General features: G+C 39.4%; 1 protein-coding gene across 1 annotated transcript in view; it reads right to left on the bottom strand.

Moving 5' to 3' along the window:
- Window positions 1-242: 242 nt before the first annotated feature.
- The window catches only part of INPP5F (inositol polyphosphate-5-phosphatase F), a 48,378-nt gene continuing 25,989 nt past the window's right edge, over window positions 243-22,631 (bottom strand). The window contains exons 6-20 of the mRNA XM_077349927.1: window positions 21,945-22,001; window positions 20,590-20,788; window positions 20,255-20,434; window positions 18,107-18,174; window positions 16,123-16,247; window positions 14,224-14,301; window positions 12,071-12,191; window positions 11,051-11,179; window positions 8,400-8,517; window positions 7,578-7,776; window positions 6,570-6,641; window positions 6,366-6,439; window positions 6,081-6,209; window positions 3,865-3,952; window positions 243-2,824 (exon numbers count right to left, since the gene is read on the bottom strand). Of these exons, the coding sequence (XP_077206042.1) occupies window positions 1,663-2,824; window positions 3,865-3,952; window positions 6,081-6,209; window positions 6,366-6,439; window positions 6,570-6,641; window positions 7,578-7,776; window positions 8,400-8,517; window positions 11,051-11,179; window positions 12,071-12,191; window positions 14,224-14,301; window positions 16,123-16,247; window positions 18,107-18,174; window positions 20,255-20,434; window positions 20,590-20,788; window positions 21,945-22,001 (2,799 nt within the window). The 3' untranslated portion in view covers window positions 243-1,662. The remainder of the gene's footprint in view (window positions 2,825-3,864; window positions 3,953-6,080; window positions 6,210-6,365; window positions 6,440-6,569; window positions 6,642-7,577; window positions 7,777-8,399; window positions 8,518-11,050; window positions 11,180-12,070; window positions 12,192-14,223; window positions 14,302-16,122; window positions 16,248-18,106; window positions 18,175-20,254; window positions 20,435-20,589; window positions 20,789-21,944; window positions 22,002-22,631) is intronic.

Here is a 22,631-nt window from a genome sequence, read left to right as displayed (position 1 = left end):
TGCTGGCTTAAAAAGAGCAAGGAAATCAGGATAGTCATTCTCTGAGAAACAGCCTCAGAAGTGAAGACGCCTTCTCAAGAGACAGATCACTTCAGTCTGCTGGTGCCCAAGCCAATACAAAGGTACGGGGGAAGGAACTAGGAAATGGAAGAGGTTATGGGAGCTTTCAGAAGGGAGAGAAAATTAGATGTTCCCTACAAGTTCGTGTTTGTGGTCTTTATTTTGAACCAAGTACAACAACATTTGCTGAATATCATTTTTTATTAAAATATTCTCATGTCTCTCACATTAAAACAATACAATTTTATTTTAAATAATCACAAATTTGTACAGACACTCCAAAAAGAAACATATCACAAAGTAAGAAATAAATAACAAAATGGGAACAGTATCAAAAGCTTCCAACAAAAAGACAACCAGGTTAAGTTGATGATCATTTCTGTTACAGAGATGTTCAAAGACACAGTACTATCATTATGACACTTGTTTAACTGCTTAGAACATCACATGCAGCCTAACTATAGTACACATGTACTAACATACAGAGATCCTGGCTCAGGAGTGGAGGACTACTAAGGCTATGAAGCATAAAATAGAATAATCCAATGTTACTGTTCCTGCTGCTACATTCTACTATAGAACAACAGCCACAAGACTGTTCTGGGATATCCCAGTAATCGCTAAATAAATGTATCCAAACCCATTAGGCTTCTGGAATCCCAGGACAAACATGGTCTCATTCCCTACCAGTGTTATAACAAAGGCTGAGATTACCTCACAATTTATTAGTACTATACTTGGCTTTGAAATCATTTGGATTAATCTAGTTTTAAATGTCAACAGTATAATTTTATGGTTGTATAAAATTCTTATGTTATTTTTGGTGGTTATGTTTAGACAATTTTCTAATGTCTTGGGCAGAATATATTTGACATTCAATTATTTGTTAAGACAAGACCCCTGTATTTCCTCAAAGGGTTTTGGTCAACAGCAGAGCTAGGTTTGTTAAACAAAAGACACAACAATAGCTTCCAGATATACCGTACAAGGTTTTTTTAAAAGAAAAATTATTTCAGTAGCTGCACTGTATATATACTAATTTAAGTTGCTCCAAGATACCATAGAAGTAAATTAAAGGAGGTAGGAAGAAGTAAGCCCCTAGTATGCACACTTATCAGCAAAGACCACTTCCTTAGGAATACAACTAGAACATCAAGGAACACAAATTAAAAGCTTAAATTTAAAAAGTCTGAAAAATAAATAGGATGTCATCTTTTGAGTAAAATATTTCATTGGTACAGTGCAAGATTAGTAAGGTAACAGGTATTCAGTGCCAGGCCCTCAGTATAAATATTCTACAGAAATCAGAAGACTCATCAAAACAGGTCTAAAAAAAATAAATTGTGCATTTGATCACTGAACGTGCACATCAACCACTGGTGCATGAGCTACGTAGCAGGATTTACTTTCACCAGAACAGGTACCAGTTGCTAGTTCTGAAACCATTTCAGAATTCAGTTCTTGTTTATCCCAAACCTTTCTGTAAACATAGTTATTGGTAGTATTTTTGATACTGATACTCAATGGCAGTCAGTTTTCCCCAAGGGCTTTTGTTGCCTTTGTTTAAGCAATATGTACAACTGAATTAGAACAACTCAGTCACTAAATCTGAATTATTCTTGTCTGACACTGTGTAAACATTTCTCTCAGTTCATTTTGCTGAATCTCATTTAGAGATTCTGTGTCTGCGGGGCTTTTCTGGACTTTAGCTACTGCAAAGTTAATTCCTTGGGTTAAGCCAGCTTGCGTAATACTAGCCACCTGGACCATGGAGCTACGGATCTTTGCAAAGGGAGAGACTGCCCTGCTGCCATTATTCTCTGCTGGTGAAGGGGTCATATGAAAGCCTGGTTCAACTTCAAGAACACTAGATGCAGAACCTGGGGTATTACAAGACTGAGGCAAATTAATCTGTTCAACCACTAAGAGCTGTGAGCCTGGCTCCGTAAGTGGAACATCTAATTTAGATGGTCTAGAAGGAATCTCTTTAGCTTTCCCAAAACAAGGGTCCATTTTCCTAGAATTATTGCTAATGTGATCCATTTCCTGGTGAGGTTCTTGAGAGCTGATATTTATTTCTGAAGTACTGGTAATCTTATTTTGAGCATCTTGTACAAATCGGTGGCAGTACACATCAATCGGCTTATTTAACTCCACTGCTACATTCTCATTGGATGGAGTTTCCTTAAGTGCTCGGCCTTCAAATTCAGATCTGTTAGTTTGGTCTCCACACTGTTCAATATGGATTTCTGAAGGAACAGGAATGTTAATGTGGATGTCAACACCGCTTATAGACTGAGACCGACTGGTTAAACGAGGAGCAGAAGCAATGATACCACAGCTAGGTAGAACATAATCTATGTGGCCCACACTCTCTAGGGAGTCAACAAATTGCTGGTCCTCATCAGACTTAGAATTTGTAAGGAAGTCATCTGAATGGAATGAATCATTATCCGAAGAAATCTCTATGTCAGATTCTGCACAAACTTTAGGATCAGTCATGGGATTTTCCATGGTTTCAAGGCTACTGTCTGATTTCCAGAGATTTACTTTCAGATTGGGCTTTAAAAAATTTACTTTCATTTCAGGCTTGGCAAAGTTCCCCAACTTTCTAAGACCGCCGATATTTACATTTGACTTAGTTTGTTTCACTTTCTGATTGAGAGAAGAGAACTTGCTCATTAAATAATTCTTCCCCTGGGCCAAGGAGCCCCTGTTCTGGGATCTGATGCCAATGATGTCTTCATGGGGTTTACTGCTCTTTCTGCAAAATTAAGAAGATAAATCACTTACTCTGCTACACATATTCAAGTAGACCTACTGCCAAAATCTTAATATGCAGACAATATTATACTAAAGAAATCAATTTGAAGCATAAACATAATATCCGCAGACTCCTCTCCAACTGTAGCTGAGCTCCAAAAGCCACATATGCCTTCACCAAACTCCGAACCTACTGCTAGAGAATAGTTTGCAAAGTCAACCAATATTTGCTTTCCCAATCTCACATAACACTTGCATCAATAAGTTCTGAAGCCTCTTCTCCATACATCTCCAGATAAAGGGGTAGAAGCAAATACACCCCTGCTATGGAAGACGTAACTTAATTCATACTGCTGGTCCAGAAATTTAGCATTTGTAGAGCAGATCTGACCAGACAGCCTGAACTAGCCTACTCTCATCAGATCTCAAAAGCTAAGCAAGGTTGGCCCTGGTCAGTATTTGGCTTGGAGACCACCCAGGAACACTAGAGTCACTATGCAGAGGCTGGCAAAGGCAAACCACCTCTGATTATCTCTTGCCTTTTAAACCCTACAGGGTTGCCATAAGTAGGCTGCAACTTGATGGCCCAAAGAAAGGAAGGCACCTGAACGGCCCAAGCCATGACCAGGGGAGATCTCAAAGCAGACTTCAGCATAGTAGTGAAAAATCTACAGAGCACTAAACTAGGAAAAACAATAAAAGGTAGACTATGAAGAATGACAAGTTTATATAGAACTTTTACCATCCAAAGCACTTCCATACAAATGTCTGTGTAATCTTTGTATCGTTTCTGCATAGCAGACAGGTGTGTTGCAGATGAGGAGCTATCAAGGCTGAGAGAGAGTGGCTTTGCTAAGTTCACTTAGTGACATTATGATGTGCACCAGAGACCTTGCAGATGACGGCTTAGTCTTAGTCACGACTCCCAAACCCCCACTCACAAATGGCAGTTCACAACTACAACTAATACCAGTGTTATGCCACCAAATGGTTTTGAGGCTCTGATAATTCTGGGAAAGGAAAAAAGCAAAAAAGGCTTACCTCTCCAATTTTCTCTCAACAATTACTAAGTCTGATCCCATGGCTTGTTTAGTGATTCGGAGCATCTCTGCAATGCACTGTAGAGTGTCTATAATACAATTAGTAGCTTGTCACGTTCCTGAGTAGTTTTCTTGCTTACAGAATTTCAAAAATCAACATAAAGTTGCTCATGTCTCAAAAATTTAAGCTATCAAGAAGCTTACAGCAAGATTATATTTTACACTCCCCTTTTGTAGGTAATATGAATGGAGCCCACGCCTTTTAAGAAATATACATTTACAGTCTGGGAACAAGTTATTCTTACTTTAGGATCCTGTTGACTATAAAAAACTGTTACGAACTTTGCATTTCGGACAAGTCAGGGTTTACAGTCAACATCAATAATTCAGAATGGCTACGCTTGAATATTCCTACAGAATATTTTAATGAATTGCCTAGATCATAGGGTACTGGAAACTAAGTCCTATCAAATATTTAGGGATCTGGATCTACACAGTTTTGGAGTTTTTTATACTATTGGCAATTAAAAACTGTCGCTAGAAGTAATGGGAATTTTTAGGTTTCCTCCACACTAAAAATAAGCACACTACCTAGAATACTTCATTCGGTTTAGCTAATAGATACTTGATCAAAATAATTATTTGATCTAACAAAACCTTATTATTACTGCAAGCATTCTAATCAGGAGAACAATAGAATATTTATTAGGCTGTTAGATTGGGGGCAATGAAGTACTGGTGCTAGAACCTAATACAGGACAAAAGTAGACCGTCTAATTTGATTCCAAGAAAAACATGTGACAGTTTAGGGATACAACACTGACAAGGTGGTATGAAACTATCCAGTCTTTCTCCAGTGAATGAACAGCAGGCAAGTACTTTTTGCAAGCATATACAATCTGACAGGTTCTTGTATGGTTGCATATTGTAGCATCGAAACTTGAAGTATGCTACCATACAAGGACAGAGCGGAAATAACAGATGGACCCCCCCCCTCTCATTATTTTCAGGTCAAGTGTTCAAATCATCATCACTCTGCTGATTTAGAAACGGTAATGGTCATCATGTTAAAGTTTTATTTTAGCAACGATTTTAAAAAACGAGCAATATCAGACCACTCTATTCCATTTTGGAATTAAAATCTTCTAGCAAGTAACAAGAGTAAATGAGGGAGGCCCTTTTACAAAGTTACGCATATGCAGGGAAGATTTTTTCCCACCATCTGGATTAGTCTGTCAATCACCATGATCAATTAGTTTTGGAACTTTTTATCCCTTTGCTTAGTTACACACAGTGAAACTCCTTTAATAATTTTGAAGGGATTCGTCAATGAGTGTCCTGGAAGGAATGTTTGAATCTATTGCACAAATTCTGATTGACTTTAGTATGGGAACTCTTTCCGAGAGCCGAAGTCAATAAATGGGGCAGCCTAGGGTTCAGGTTGTGTCAGAGGGTAGGTGTCTAAAAATTGGTGTCAGGGGACAGATGTGAGGTGTTGTATGTCTGGTCTCTAACAACCCTGTCTTGGGCCCATCCCTTGGGTCTGAGATACGTAAGCTTTGTAAGCAGAGATTAGCCAGGAGCTACCTCTTCTGTTACTTTCAAAATATGCTGCATTAATACTACCTGGCTGTAGACTGTTTCCAAATACCTGTGCTTTTAAGAATGTGTAGTTAACACAGCTTTTTAGACCCTTGATCTCTGGGCTTTTAAACCTTTGCAACTATTACCATAAATTATATAGAAGCATAAAAACCAAGGGAAAATAACCTGGGTCTTTTATTACCAGCTGTTGATAAAATATATTTGTCTTTAAACTTCTGTTGCTAGAAACATTAGGCCTGGTTTTCAATTAAAGGGACATATGGAGATGCATACTACTAGCAGGTCCCCATTTGCAGCTTGAATAAGTACGAAGCTAGGTTTATCTCATCAATGAAGTCAGTCTCAACTTAGTCCTAAACTATATGGGGAAACAGCAATCGACTATGAATATCCAAAAGCAAAGACCACTTTTTTTACCCACCTGACTTGAAGAAATATGAATTTACTTTGTTCATTCCCAGTGATGCTATTAGTGTTCACAAATGGAAGTGTCCAATTCTTGTAATCAATTTTTACTCTTTTTACAGCATTCAAAAATACTTATATCAGAAGTAGCACATGAAGTCTAGCATAATGGACGTGATCTTTTCAAGCACCATGTCAAAGTGTTACCTTTTCCATCCTCTTCAGGGTTCCGCACTACAGCTCTAAGAGTATGAAAATATCCACTTGTATCTTTGTACTTATAATGCAGCCTCATACATGAGAATTTGGGCTTTCCAAAGAGAGTTGGTTCAGGTCCTTTTTATTAAAAGAAAACAATTAGCATTGTAGAAACAGAAAGCTAAAATGCAATTTCTCAACATTACTTAAGGGAATGTCCTTCCAACTGTTGCTCATAAATTTTCAAGAAATGTGACAAAAATATGTCAAAATGCAACAACTTTCAAATCTTACCTATTTCTATCCTCTCCAAATCATCAAGACTTAGCCTTTGGTACTGATTTACTTTGTCAACTTCATCATCATAACTAGACAAAGAAACATCAATGCTCAAAGTTAGAGCTCAATCAAGTCATAGCTAGAGTCCCAATAAATTACAAAAGAACTCTAATTTCATGGAATTTTTTCAATATGAGAACCAGAAGAAATCATACTTACTAAGCTACATAATATGCAGAGTTAGAAAGCAGAAGTAGAACATCTACATCTTTATGAGTGGCATCAACAAGGCTAAACAAAAGTGAACATAATACTTTGTAAATACTGTGTTCTATGCATGGACATATATTAACCTGCTAAAGTTAAAGGGTGTTCATTAGAAGGGTCTGATGAAAGAATGTTCTTTATTTCTTGGCAGATTTGAGAATTGACAAATTACAGCAGTAGCATGATAATACTCATCTATCACTGGAATTTAGGCCACAATATTTATGTAGTTTCTAAGCAGAATAGGTCAATCTCAAGGGACAATACCATTCTTTCTCACACAACCAGAATTATAGCATTATTATACTAATATCCTATTAAGTCCATTTATTCCATGTGGTTAGGAGTTCTAACTATTGCCGAGAGATCTAATAATCAGCACCCAACCTAACAGGGCAACTTTGGCTTTTAGGTTTTAAGACATAGAACAGTAAATTTCTTGAGAAGGTGAGACCTCCCTGTTCAACTCAATTCCTAAATCTTGGTCTGTTGTTCTTTATTTCTATAAAGAAACTGGCCATTTAATATGTCAACTCCTTTCCACATTAATAACAGTCCTTTCTACATACTAATCGCATCAAGAACTCAACTATAAAGATCGCCTTTTTACTACACATAGTAAGCAATCAACTGGGCCCTCCAGAACCCCCCCCCCAGAAGTGTCCAATGGGTACATCAAGAGTGAGCCAATTAGGGTCTGGTCAACCTCTTAATTTATAGTCTTAAGTGCTTTGTCAAGTCAATGTTATAGAGACGAATCTTTAGTATGGATTATGCTTTTGTATTATATTTTAAACCATGTTGTAAATCACTGAGCCATATGGGCATATATAAATTTAATAAATACATAATATTTCTCCAGCACAACTCCCCACAATACATTTTAGCCACCTCATAAAACATTAGTTATGAAAGATCCTATATAGTACATAACCAGTATAACCCTAGAAAATTCCATACCTTGGGTCACAATCAATAAGGGCCCATCCACCATGGAATTTCTCATCATCTGGTAAAAGCAGTTTCATATAACTTTGTAATAGCTGGCTAATTAGCTCCTGATGACTTCTCAAATTTTCCTTGTGCAAAGCTTCATGTTCTTTCTCTTTTGTAAATATGGAATAGAGGTCCTCTGTCACAGGAATACCTTGCATTAAATCTAAAACACAAAAATCAACGAGGGAAATAATGGGAACCAAAGAGTAAAATATCAAACAAATGCTGCTCCATAAATAAGACAGCTATGCACAACTTATGCCTTTGAGACTTGGGATTTAAATAAATTTAATGCTGAGCTGTATATAAAATCAAAGCATTAATTTAAACAAAATGAGAGGTTGTGTTTTTATCATACATTAAATATTAAATGTCCTTAAATCAAAAATGTATCTGTTAAGGGACTCAGCATAATAAGCCAGCCCAGTACTACTTAAAGTAGCCAAATATCATAGAACCATAGAGTTGGAAGGGGCCATGCAGGCCATCTAGTCCAACCCCCTGCTCAACGCAGGATCAGCCCAAAGCATCCTAAAGCATCCAAGGTAAGTGTGTATCCAACCTTTGATTGAAGACTGCCAGTGAGGGGGAGCACACCACCTCTTTAGGCAGCCTATATGATTTTGACCAACTTAATAACTGTATTTGAGACAAATAGTGTTCCCCAAACACTACTGCATATCATAAATTAACATAAATTAACACAAGCTTAATCTTTTTAAGACAAAGAAAAAATCCAGATATATAATGGGTGATTATTATGAAAACAGATCAGCATTTTCTTACCTATGACTGCCTGTCTATAAGCATCCCTGAAGCGGTTTAAGTAGTACCTATTGGCAGAGTTAACTCCATCTTTCATAACCCCTGCCAGCTTCCTTTCACCAGTCCTTGTGAAGTCACCCTGTCACATTTAACAGTTTATTATTAAAAATATTCAATGTATTGGTAATTCATGCACATGATATTTAGTAGAGGTTCGGGTTTTAATACTTTTTGACATTTTGACATCTTGCTTTCAAATTTTTATTAAAGATACAAAAGATTTGACCATTTCATATAAATATATAAGTACTGTGTCATGTTATATGACCATTTACATAAAAAATAAACACACCAATAGTTTTACAGACAATAAAATGCCAACTGTCTACCGTTTTAGTGCTGGAAAATGAAGTGTCAAATCAGCTGCAATTTGCCTCAGATAAGCTAATTTTGTATATATTGAACAAATTGGAATCAACACTGGAAATATTTTGTTTGTTTATAACATTTATTTGCAAATCACTAAATGTTTCTTTTACAAATGCCTCAACACAAAGCCTACAATTTTATAAGTTTTTAATTTAAATGGCTGGTTTTACCAGTCTAAAGTCGTCTTGCATATGCATTTGACACAAGTATTCATGGTTATATGATCTTGATTTGAGCACAGTTAAGTGTCTCAGAATGATAAACTATGCTTACATAATCATAGTTGAAGTCAGTCTGCCCTGGAGATCAAAATATCTAGGTACAATCAGATCAATTGCTGGGGAAAACAAACAGGGGTCTTTTTTAGGAATCTTTTTGCTATTTTAATTGTAGAAAAAAATCTTGAGTTTTATAGTACTGCAAGCTGTGCCTGAGAAAAATGGCAATCTAGAGCAGGTTGAAGAAAAGCACAAATAAATTGATAGGAGCACTGAAGAAATAGAATTGAGTGTGGGGAGGGAACAAAACATATGGGCAACTCCCTCCCATCTATCTTATCCAAACCGGCTGGTGGTTTTCTTCAGTTAGGTTTTCTGTTTGGGACTGCTCCAAACTGGAATTTTTAGGTTTGTGTCCATTCCTCATCATCTGCCTTCAAAATTCAAGGGGACATATCACTGAAATCAATCCCTAAAGGTATTTAGCCAATCTTAATTCAATTTATTAACAGTCAATTACTTCCTAAGATATGATCTGATGATTAAACATAACTGGAAGCATGAATGCAATATAATTGGAGTAAAATTTGAGTAATTCAGAGCTTTTGAGAAGATTAAGCCATGTGTCAAATATTCAAACAGTTATTTAAGATCAAAAAGATGAACCAGTTCTTCTACAGTTTGTATTGCTCAGTTTTAGAATGCACTTTCGTTTAGCTGTTCCTTTAGATTGATGTGCCATGAATAAAAAAAGGACATTAAAAATATTTATTGTAACCTTATAGCATACGTTAAACCATCCTTTACATCTATAACAGGGTATCAAAGTACTAAGTAAATGCTGAGTAAGAATAATGTCAGTACCATATTCATAGTGTACATTAGTTACATGCTAAAGACCAAGGAAGAGCCTCTTGTGGCGCAGAGCGGTAAGGCAGCCGTCTGAAAGCTTTGCCCATGAGGCTGGGAGTTCGATCCCAGCAGCCGGCTCAAGGTTGACTCAGCCTTCCATCCTTCCTAGGTTGGTAAAATGAGTACCCAGCTTGCTGGGGGGTAAACCCAGAGAGCCAGTTTGGTGTAGTGGTTAGGAGTGCGGACTTCTAATCTGGCGAGCCGGGTTCGATTCTGCGCTCCCCCACATGCATCCAGCTGGGTGACCTTGGGCTCGCCACGGCACTGATAAAACTGTTCTGACCGGGCAGTGATATCAGGGCTCTCTCAGCCTCACCCACCCCACAGGGTGTCTGTTGTGGGGAGAGGAATGTGAAGGTGACTGTAAGCCGCTTTGAGCCTCCTTCGGGTAGGGAAAAGCGGCATATAAGAACCAACTCTTCTTCTTCTTCTTCTTCTAAACGGTAATGACTGGGGAAGGCACTGGCAAACCACCCTGTATTGAGTCTGCCATGAAAACGCTAGAGGGCGTCACCCCAAGGGTCAGACATGACTCGGTGCTTGCACAGGGGATACCTTTAACTTTACCTTTAAAGACCAAGGACCAACTATGTTAATTTTTCATGAAGACATTGCCAAGTTGACTGGAGAGGCATTTTCTCAAGTTCTATGTTTCCAAGGTACACATGGGCCTGATTCAGATTTGGGCAAAACATACATCGTGGGGAGTCTTAGAAGGACAATGTGATGACATAGTATGCAGCCTACCAGTTAAGATCCTCTTCAGCACAAACATTTTCTAAACAAATAAGACCTTTCTCACCATTTTCCTGACCTAAGGCATCTCTGGAAGGTGTTTTTTGTCCCACTGTGGAAATGTAATATGCAACTCATCAACACACGTCATTTCCAACAGACCAAGCATCATCCCCTGGAGGTGCATGTGTTGCTCAAACAGCAGGAGGGGGAGGTGTAAGCCTCTTCTTTCTTGGATGTCTGATCAAGAGCATTCCATACACCACAGAAATGTGCAATTTCAGAACCCAGCTATCTGCCAGACAATGTATAGTTCGGCCCCAAGGGAAACACTGGAAAAGAGCTGCAAGAATGTTTGATGAAGAAAGATGGTTTTACCTTTAAAGCTGCTGTTCCAGCATACTGTCTGCTTATGGCATCACCATTGTTTGCCCAGATAAACTGATAGATTCTATTGCATTTCATAGGCAAAGGCTGTTCTGGTGGCATGACACCCAACTTCTTCAGCTGGAATTTAATGTGTTCCATGTTACTAAAAGAACATAAAGCTTTCTTTTTTTCTCTAGCACCATTATGCTGCTACAACAGTAAGGTCATATGATAGTTCTTCTGAATATATAGAAAAATATTTAATACTTCTCTTTTGTCAGTATTGTTTACCACTACGGGCTATGTAGCACAAATGGTTTAATCACAGTGTTAACAGATCATTGTCATGTAAAAAATGAACACATGTGTTAGTCAAACCTAAGTACTCAAGCCATAAAACTAACCTCAAAACTCTATGTTTAGTGGGGTTACCTGAGCTTAAATGATATGCCAAAATGACAATCTGAATTCCTCAGTTTATGGCTTATTCAGTGTAAAAATCCTACACAGTTTAAGACATCTTAACCTTGCCTGGATTACAAAACATGTGTCTGGACAAAGTGAGCATTCACATGAAAGTTCATAGCTAGATTAAACTTTTGTTGATCTCAAGGTGCCACTGAACTCAAATTTTGTTCTGCTGGTTCAGACTAACACAGCTACCTACCTGAATCTATTTTGTCTGGATGCGAACTATCAGAATTGACTATGTAAGAACTTTTGTTTCTTTGATAATACAGAACCTACCTCAGTAAAAAAAAGATCATGCATACAAACACTGCTTGTACAGCCATGAGAAAGAGAAAGATTTCTGGCATCCACAGAACCAGCATTTTCTACAATAATGTTATACCTAGTTTCATTCTGAAGCAATTCAGTCACTAAGAGATCACACATACATTACCTTATTGGTCTTATCGTTAAGGGGAACCAGCCAATCAAGGAAGGGCAGGATATCAGAATTATTATTATTATATTGACAAATTCACACAGTTCCCCTTAACAAGGATTTTGTGCTATTTATATTACCTGCTGTTCCATAACTACACGAGCAACAGCAGCCTGAACAACATTTGTTCGATCCAAACAATCCATACAGTTAACTCGGAAAATTCCTTCCTGCTTACAAATCACACCAGCTTGGTCCACCCTTCCGAAAAAGAAAGAAAGCATTAGTGTTGCAACCCCTGCCCCCCCTCAGAATTTCACCAATATGCTCTGGACCTGTTTGCACTGTTGTATTGTTTATATTGTTTATACTGTTATATTGTTATATGGTTACAACTATGTTATTATTGTAAGGCTATTTACATGTTTATAGACTGTTTTATGTACTGTTCTTTGTTCTTATGTAAACCGCCCTAGGGAGGGGCGGTATATAAATATAATAAATAAATATATAAATAAATAAATAAAAATAAACTGAGGCATTATTATTATTATTATTATTATTATTATTATTATTATTATTATTATTATTATTGCCGAAAAGCACATTGCATTCAGGAATGCAATGGGGGCTAGCGGGCAGCAGCAGGTAGAGCGGGCTAAGGGGGGGACGTACTGGAGGTGACGTCAGTGTTGGTGGCCAGGCTGCCGGGAAGGTGGGTGAACGGCGGAGAGTGGCAGCCGGCAGAGAGGGCAGTGGCCGGGCAGTCGGGGGGTCGGGACATGTCCTCGCTGCACAGTGGGCGGCCAGGAAGCATGGCGCTGGCGGCAAGGGCCGTCAGGAGGGCCTGGTCCACTGGCGGGAGGGCAGAGGGCAGCGCGGTTTCACAGGCGGGAAGGGCTCTGTCGAGGCGGAAGCTCCATGGCGTGTGGGTGCCTAGCCACGGGGCGCCACCGGCGAGAAGATGTGTGTGGAGCGGATGGCTCTGTGGCGGGTGGAGGGCCATGGGGTGGCGCTGCCAGGAGCGGCTGCCTTGGTAGCGGTCAGTCGGAGGGCCGCACGCGCCCTGCAGCCTGTAAGGAGGTGAGTTGGCCAAGCGGAGACCTTGGCGGCCAGGAGGTGAGCGGCAGCGAGGCTTGGCGAGCGGTGCCACACAGCTGGGGGAGGCGGGCGCTGTAGGGGCGGGCCCAATCCGGAGGCACCCAGCTTTGCTGGGCGCCTCCACATTGGTCCGCTGCCTGTGCCTGCCTGTGGATTCCAAGGGCCGGACAGACCCGGACAGCACCACCCAAGATGGCTCTTTCAACTTTATTTAAGAGCCAGTGGTAAAGATTGGAAGACACTGGGCTGCAGTGCACATCTCCATGTGGGAAGATTTTTGCACATCACAGGAGGTATGGAAAATTGCTCAGAGATTTCATTTCATGATTAGGAAAACAGAGAAAACCCTCTTAGTACCTGGTCATAGCTCCACCCCTTCAATGTGGCTGAGGATGGAAGTACTTCCTTTCTGGCTTGTCTCTACAACACTCTGACAGAGTCCATTTGATCTTAGGGGATGCCCGGATCAACTTGTTCCAAACAAATTCCATGACAGTAGCATAGGTACTTATTACACTACAGTTGTGGGAATTTTTCTGTGGATTCTGGCTACCTATAAATTTGTATAATCTGAGTCTCAAGTCTGATGTGGGGCTGCCCCCATCCCATTTTGAACAAGTACTGAAGTTTCTTTTAATCTGGTCTCAGATGAGATCCAGTCTCTGTGGCTGAAGGAACCATACATAGTACCATAGTTGACTAGTTCTTAAAATAAATAATACATTTTCTCAAGATATTTCTATATTTTAGAAATGTATATTATTTTTAAATGCTGGAATTAAAATATTTGCTGAGAAAGTGAAGATGAAGAGGAAATCAGTCTTGGATTTGGAGGAAAATGTGTCATTTTAAGACACACAAGGCAAGGAAAAACAGCAGAAACAAACACCAACTGTTGTTAGGTTTGTCTTGCATAACTTTAGTAGCAATTCTTTTAATCCGGATACGATTTGTAAGGAATGGAAAGAGTCATCTGAACACTTTTAATGTGCAGAACAACATAATATGCTGCAGTGAAACTGAGTCATACAGTACTGGGTTCCTCCCCCATTGTTGCTCAATTTTTTCCATGCCTCATCAAGCAACATACCCCCTTATAAGGATAGCACAAAAGAAGATTTAACATCCATCTTTAAATTATACTTCATATAATTTTCTCTTTTTGGATTCAAGGCATCATACAGAAACCTACCAGCACCACTTCATATCAGTAATAATGTCTGATATGGCATCTGTTAGCGTTTGAACATTTTCAAACTTCATTCCGCGGCTAAAGGGTAGAAAGAAAACAATTTACTGTGAGTTATTGCTAGATGAGCATACATGGACACGGCTCTATTATGAATATATAAAGTCTGAAAGTCAAAATTATATCATTTGTATTTCCCACTACAAGAGACACATAAGCATCATGCAAAGCTGAATCTTTCTTTCACTTGATGAACTTTTAATCAAAAAAGCCAAGTGCCACAAGAGATTTTATAATGTTGTTGTTATGTGCGAAGTCGTGTCCGACCCATAGCGACCCCATGGACAATGATCCTCCAGGCCTTCCTGTCCTCTACCATTCCCCGGAGTCCATTTAAGTTTGCACCTACTGCTTCAGTGACTCCATCCAGCCACCTCATTCTCTGTCGTCCCCTTCTTCTTTTGCCCTCGATCGCTCCCAGCATTAGGCTCTTCTCCAGGGAGTCCTTCCTTCTCATGAGGTGGCCAAAGTATTTGAGTTTCATCTTCAGGATCTGGCCTTCTAAAGAGCAGTCAGGGTTGATCTCCTCTAGGACTGACCGGTTTGTTCGCCTTGCAGTCCAAGGGACTCGCAAGAGTCTTCTCCAGCACCAGAGTTCAAAAGCCTCAATTCTTTGACGCTCGGCCTTCCTTATGGTCCAACTTTCACAGCCATACATTGCAACTGGGAATACCATAGCCTTGACTAAACGCACTTTTGTTGGCAGGGTGATGTCTCTGCTTTTTAGGATGCTGTCTAGATTTGCCATAGCTTTCCTCCCCAGGAGCAAGCGTCTTTTAATTTCTTTGCTGCAGTCCCCATCTGCAGTGATATTGGAGCCCAGGAAAATAAAGTCTGTCACTATCTCCATTTCTTCCCCATCTATGTGCCAGGAATTGAGAGGGCCGGATGCCATGATCTTTGTTTTCTTGATGTTGAGTTTCAAGCCAACTTTTGCACTCTCCTCCTTCACCCGCATCAACAGGCTCTTTAGTTCCTCTTCACTTTCTGCCATTAGAGTGGTATCATCTGCGTATCTGAGGTTGTTGATATTTCTCCCAGCAATCTTGATCCCAATTTGTGACTCCTCTAATCCCGCATTTCTCATGATGTGCTCTGCATACAAGTTAAATAGGCAAGGCGACAGTATACAGCCTTGCCGAACTCCTTTCTCAATTTTGAACCAGTCAGTGATCCCATGTTCAGTTCTCACTGTTGCTTCTTGACCTGCATATAAATTTCTCAAGAGACAAATAAGATGCTCTGGTATTCCCATCTCTTTAAGAACTTGCCACAATTTGTTGTGCTCCACACAATCAAAGGCTTTAGCATAGTCAATGAAGCAGAAGTAGACGTTCTTCTGGTACTCCCTAGCTTTCTCCATGATCCAGCGTATGTTGGCAATTTGATCTCTAGTTCCTCTGCCTCTTCGAAATCCTGCCTGTACTTCTGGAAGTTCTCGGTCCACATATTGCTGGAGCCTAGCTTGTAGGATTTTGAGCATAACTTTGCTAGCATGAGAAATTAGTGCAATGGTGCGGTAGTTTGAACATTCTTTGGCATTGCCCTTCTTTGGGATTGGAATGTAAACTGACCTTTTCCAATCCTGTGGCCATTGTTGAGTTTGATTTTATAATAACAGTTTGCAAATTAGCAGTGTATATAAAAACTTGAAATCCTGAATCAACAAAAGCATTTTAAAGAACAAAAGCATTTTAAAGAACTGTAAAAAAAAAAAAAAAAAGTGCTGCATTATAGCACTTTATAAGAAACACATATATAAGAGACACACATAAGAAACACATAAAGAAACTTTATGATACAACATGTTAATTTATAGGAAACCACTGTTTACCATCTTACCAGTGTTCATGGAAGTCAAATGACACATACGTAAGGCTTGGGTTGTTGTATAGTAAAACTTGTTTAAGAAAAGCATCACCAATAATTTTCTCCCGTCCAGCCTGGTCCACCAAGTTAATGATAACCTGTTTAATTTTAAGTAAATTTAAAAATATAAATATGCATTGCTCACTCTGCACAGGGTTTCAACTATATACAGAAATATGTGGGATGAGTGTTGGTGATGTGGTTTATTTAGGGCAGATTTTTTTTTTACATATTTTTAGTTATGTTAAAAATGCAAGCCTTCTTGAAAACCATAAATTAGTTTAAGAAAAAAACAGGGAGCTGTAATATAACCTCTGATACAAAAATAATTTTATTTAAAAAGAACATAATGTTCTGTCAGATAAAGAATTGATGTTGTGCTTACCATTGTTAAATTAGCAGCAGCTGCCAAATGGGAAAAACAAGGAAATTCAGAGAATGAATGGTTCCACTGTGTATAGAACATTGCTTTATTAATTAGCAAGGGGGCCACTTTAAAAGTGGGCTAAGAGGCAGCAGTGCCCTCCCCCAAACTCTAGTGCTCACAATGGAAGCATGGGGAGAAGTGAGCAGAGGGTGCTGTGGCAAAGCTCGCTCCTAGGTCACTTTTAAAGTGAGCCTCACCACCACTCCTCCACCATGCTCTCAACGTGCCCGCTTGGCAAGAACAGGGGGGGCAGCTGCCAATTTTTACCCAGCTTTAAATGAGGGCCAGGAGATGGTGGGAGGCCCATCCCAGTGCGCTCTCATGACAGGAGCCAGGGAGTTGACAGCAGGGCTGCAATGTGAGACCCCAGCAAGTACGGAGATGGAAGATAGGGAGCCAGGGGTCTATAATCCTATAATATAGACCAGCTATGGCATATTGCTGGGGGAGGATCATATCTACAGAATATTTTCTCTAAGGGTCATTACTTCAACCTTCAAGATTGGGAGACAATAGAGCCTCTTCCCATTCATGCATAATCAGAAATGTCAGACAATTACCAGTGGCCAGAACAACTATCTGAGAGCCAGTTTGGTGTAGTGGTTAGGAGTGTGGACTTCTAATCTGGCATGCCGGGTTCAATTCTGCGCTCCCCCACGTGCAACCAGCTGGGTGACCTTGGGCTCATCACGGCACTGATAAAACTGTTCTGACCGAGCAGTGATATCAGGGCTCTCTCAGCCTCACCCACCCCACAGGGTGTCTGTTGTGGGGAATGGAATGGGAAGGCGACTGTAAGCCGCTTTGAGCCTCCTTCGGGTAGGGAAAAGCGGCATATAAGAACCAACTCTTCTTCTTCTTCTATCTACTTTTATCATTTTTTCAAATGAAAAATGTTGGTACTGCATTTTTTAAAAACTGCCCCAAGCTGGTTAAAAGACTAAAAAGTACTCAGGGGGCATGAGAATACTTTGGAATTATAAAATTCAGTCATTTGATCCTATACAGAAATCCTTCAGCTGCAAAACAAAAATGACTTTACTCTGAGCCTGATTCTTTAGAAGCTCAAACACATTTGTCCAGCTTGAGGTGACTGCAGTTCTATAGATTTATGATTAAATTATACAAAGATTGTAGACAGCCACAACCCATAGGAGGGAAAAATCCCTAAACAAGTAATTACTTTCCCTTCTATATCTTATGAAGTCACGCGGGCAGAGGACCAGGCCTGTGGAAAGGCAGTGGCAGTCCCCATGCAAACTCAATACACACCTCACAAACTCTACATCCTCCACTAAGACAAAGACAGATCTATCTTGGCATATTGTGATTTTGTGTTGACTAATTGCGCTCATATCTTGGTGGGTCTCTTTCTCAATTCAAGATTACCTCAATTTTTGATTTGAAACTGTAATCTTCTCAATTTACAAATCATTGAAATTCTGAAACTCTCCCCCACCAAAGTATATTCTAAGGAATTATAAGTTTCATTCAAAGGTTCTGCACTTTAAACTCTTATTCAAAACCCACCTGTTTTGTATAGGTTTTCAACTGCTCTTCAAAATGTGCACGAAAATATGAGATAGTTTCCTTTTCACCTGAAGCAAAGAGACATTGTAAATACAGCTTAGGGAATTAACAAATGCACTCATTGTATGGCTACACAGCAACTAAGCACGTACGCAGGTCTTGAAAGTCCCTTAAAGAACAAGAGCAAACTCCCAAATCATTTCTATTAGGAGTATTGATTTTAAAAAGTATTAAGCTCTCTTTCCATGGAACTTCTGTTTGCAATACAAAACACTGGAATGTCTCAGAAAGTGGCCTGAGAGTACTTATTGCAGAATATATCACAACTGCATAATGACACCCCATCTTTATGCATATATTGCTGACCCTACTGTTATCACAGTTGACAGTCATGGCATATCTACTCTATTACAAATTCAGGTGTATCTCATAAGGACATCCAAGGTCTATGAAGTTTTGTCAAGATGTACCTTTACAATATGCTGGGAATTATTGACTGTCTTGAATTTAGCTGTTAACAAGTTATTTTGATGTTATTATGATGAATGAAGGTCCACAAATGTCCTGGGTAAGAATGTGATTTTTTAATGTTTGTATTTTTTTTCTTTAATAAACTATGAAAAGTAAATACCGTATTTGCCGGCGTATAAGACGACTGGGCGTATAAGACGACCCCCCCAACATTTCCACTCAAAATATAGAGTTTGTTACATTACTTTACAGTACTATGGGCCACTATGGGCAGCTATATCTATCCCAACTGAAGTGTACCTGGCATATAAGCCGATCCCCCCACTTGGAGGCATGTTTTTCAGAGGGAAAAAGTAGTCTTATACGCCAGCAAATACTGTACTTTGTTTCCCTCTTTTACTTGAGAAACACTATATTCTGGAAAGTGAGTTAACAAACCATAACTCAGTGGCAGAGTCACCACAACTTTTCTTCTAGAAATTCCAATTCCATTGAGAGATCTTTCCAAGCAATCTTTCAAGAGAACCAAAGTCGCAGAATTGTCAGATGGGCTTCATTGAGATAGATGGTCTGTGGGCTCGCCTCAATAATAAAGTAATCCATATAAATTCTTTTTAGAAATAGCTTCTCTGCTCAAGTAATGGTAATGACCTTAATTCTGTTTACCATTTAGATGAAATGAATCATCAAGTACTACAAATTTACAACGAGACAAGAAAAGCAAAAAAAATGGCAAAACTTATATAGCATAGCAAATTAACAGAACACATAATTTTGTTGGCTGGCATTCTTCCACAAAGAATGACAGTCCAAAGATACTTATTTCTCTCAACAGCAATGTGATGCAGAAGCAAAATGGCACAGGAGATAATTCAAAGCAGGAAATTACATAGGATTTTCTTCTAAAACGCTCTAATCTTATTTGATGCACAAGAGTTTCTTAGTCCAACTACAATCTCAATTGAAGCTCTGAGGTTTGATTAAACTAAGACCATCTTAAATGCCTGCAGAAATATGGCTGGTGCCCTAATGTTCAGTATAAAAAGCTTCCATTCCTGTGACTCAACTTTACAGTGGGCTGGAGCCACCTCTTCTATTGATTCTAATCAAGGGTTTTCTCAGCTTCCTCCTTTTCAAGGGATCCCCACATGGCACATACTCTAAAAATCCTGTAGAGGACCCCCTGGACAATGTAAGAGGCGGAACAGGGAGGCTACGGGAAAAATGGAGAATCAGCTGAAATCTCCCTCATGTGTCTCTTAGGCAAGTGAAACTCTGAAGAGTCCAAAACTTCATTCTTGAGTAGAAAAACTTCTGCTGATTTCCGCTTCTTGTTGTAGCTACTACATTCACGCTGTTCAACTGTTCTGACTCTCAGAATTGGCTTTTTTATGGGACTACAGCAAAGGACTGACTCCATTCCCAAAACCCAGCATGTTTGTAGAATAAGCAGCAACTAACCATTTGTGAAGTATGCCACTCATGTATCATGTACAAAGTGAACCATGTCAGTGGAAGTTTCCTAGACCTTGCAGCATGAGAGCAATCACCTCAAATACAAGTAAAAGGGGTTTAAGCAATCTCCTGCAGCATGAATAGGAATCAAGTCAGCAATGAAATCTTAAATCTACCAGGATTTGTAAAAACATCACTAACAAAGAGTATTGTGTTACTTACATTTGTCCAATCGTGGCCGGGGATTGTATCTATAACCAACCTGGCTCCAGAACACAGGTACAGAGCCTCTTGTTTGAACAAATGAGAGGGTGTGGTTATGGACATGAATTAGTTGTTCTGTCTCCACATAATTTGCCACATTCCCATTTTTATCAACTCCTCTTCGTTTGTAACGCATCCCTACAAAACAAATAATTGTTCAGTGAAGGGGGCTAAGCCTTGTACAAGGTTACAGGACTTAAATGGTAATAGCAAGATATTTTCCATGTAACTAAATGCTTTCTTCAAAAACAGTTTACATCATTAGGGAATCCTGAAGCATTTCACAGGCGTACCAGCTCTATGGCGGCTTCTACGGGAGATAAGTGCCACAAGAAAACATGGGTGAATGTCGTCCACACAAATTGACTCCTGAGGTGGTGTCTCAGGACTGCTTTTCTCTTCATCCGAAGCTTCATTATAATTCACTACAAGCTCTTCGATCTGTACAAATCCCTGTATGACTGGGGTAATCCAAAAATCCACTTCACAATTCTGTAAAATCATAACAAAGAAATTTACACCTTCACCAGTGTTCTGTACACAAACAGCAGCATTTCTACACCAATGTCATTTAAAGAGCTCTTTTAAAAAAAAAGCTCTGCATATAAACATGCACAGAAAATTCAATAGGAGTCAGCTAGCCCAACAGCACAGGCAGTCACTTAGAATGACGCAGTTTACGAATGATCCCTGCTTATTTGATCATACTAGCTACTTCACACACAAGAAACCTCAACTTCATTAACAGAAGTACTTAAAGTGGATCTGATTATATACTCTGTGTTTAAAATATAATGAACGCAGCATACCAAGTCATTGCTCAGTTTCTACTTAAGGATAAAGAATTCAGATACATTATTTTAGAAGGTCAGCATTTTTCTTACTCTAGCTTCCAAGCTACCTGCCCCATTCCAGCTGGACCGGGTCAGTTACGAGCAGTTATCTTGAACATTTGATGTCCAAACTACTGTGACGGTCTCCAAGCATGTAATACAGCTCCCCCCCCCCCAAAAAAAATCAGCTCCCACATTCAATCCAGATTGAGGTTGTGGTTCTGGAGTGAGGGGGACACTTCCCACTCCCATATGGAACATCACTGGCTAGAAATGCCCATCTTTTGCACTGCTTTTGCTTTGGTAGAGAAAATAAAGGCAGGAATCTTTTTTGCATTAAGGTGAGCCATTTCTCATTGGGAAAAACTGGCACAAGAAGCAAATAGGAAGTAACATGGTTGTGGTCAGATCCATTCATAGAATTAATATCAGGCAGCGTTCAGATTACAAAGAACCTGGAACTATCCAGCACTAGTAAATATGGTTAACACACTGAGAAACCCCTTCGTAGAGTGAAGGAGGGCTGAACATGTGCTCATCACAAAGCCAGATTCTAATCTCAAACCGTGATTTGCAGAAAGCTTGCGATATGTCTGCACGTGGTCACAAAAAAATTTAAATCTATTTCAGTTTTTTCCTACTGGATTATCTACTTCTACATTATAAAACATAGGAACCACAGCCATTTTCCTCGTTTGATTAACAGGTCCCACAAGAAAGTGCAACAGCTTGATAAACAGCACTTGGGAGATTGATAAAAATGGCAGAAATCATTTTAAGTATGCACAAGTTTTACAGTAAAGAACATTACTCACACCAATATTGATCAGATCTTGAACCATGTGTTTGTTCCAAAAGAATCTGTCATCAACCTGAAAGTTACAAATTTCTAAGTGAATGGTTTCAAAGAATATTTAAAGTATCAAGACATCTTTCTAACTCTATACATCTTTGGGAAGAACACCTCACAGGGTAACAAGCTGTTTTTAAAGCCAGAGGGAGAACATTAGAACAGGATTTCTCAGCTAAGGTTTCATGAAACCCTGGAGTTCCTTGGTGACCCTGGAAGGGTTTCCTGAATGGGTGGGAGTTAATTTTTAATATATTTTTAATTTATTAATCATTTACCAGGCAATATGATCATATATGGTCATGTTGACCTGCCCCCTCCTTCCCAAATGGCCAATGATGGGCCTGGAGGGGCCCCAAGTGGGCATTCTCACAGCTATGTTTCCCAAACATATTCTGCACAATCACACCACTTCTGGTGATTCTTGAAGCCTGAAGATTGTTTCTGGGGTTTCTCAATGGTAAAAAAGTTGAGAACGCCTGCATTAGAAACACAAAACAAAGTTTGCATGCATGTGAAAGCTTACGCCAGAATAATACTTTGTAAGTCATTAAGGTGCCACTGGACACAAACTTTCTGCTGTTTCCGACCCACACAGCCACTCAACTAAATCTATCTTCATTAAAAACACACATTTGTTAGATAATTTTCT

Source organism: Paroedura picta, chromosome 8, assembly GCF_049243985.1.
Source record: "Paroedura picta isolate Pp20150507F chromosome 8, Ppicta_v3.0, whole genome shotgun sequence".
In the NCBI taxonomy this organism is placed as follows: domain Eukaryota; kingdom Metazoa; phylum Chordata; class Lepidosauria; order Squamata; family Gekkonidae; genus Paroedura; species Paroedura picta.
Note: the sequence above shows the minus strand (reverse complement) of the source record. Positions and strands in the feature narration are given on the sequence as shown.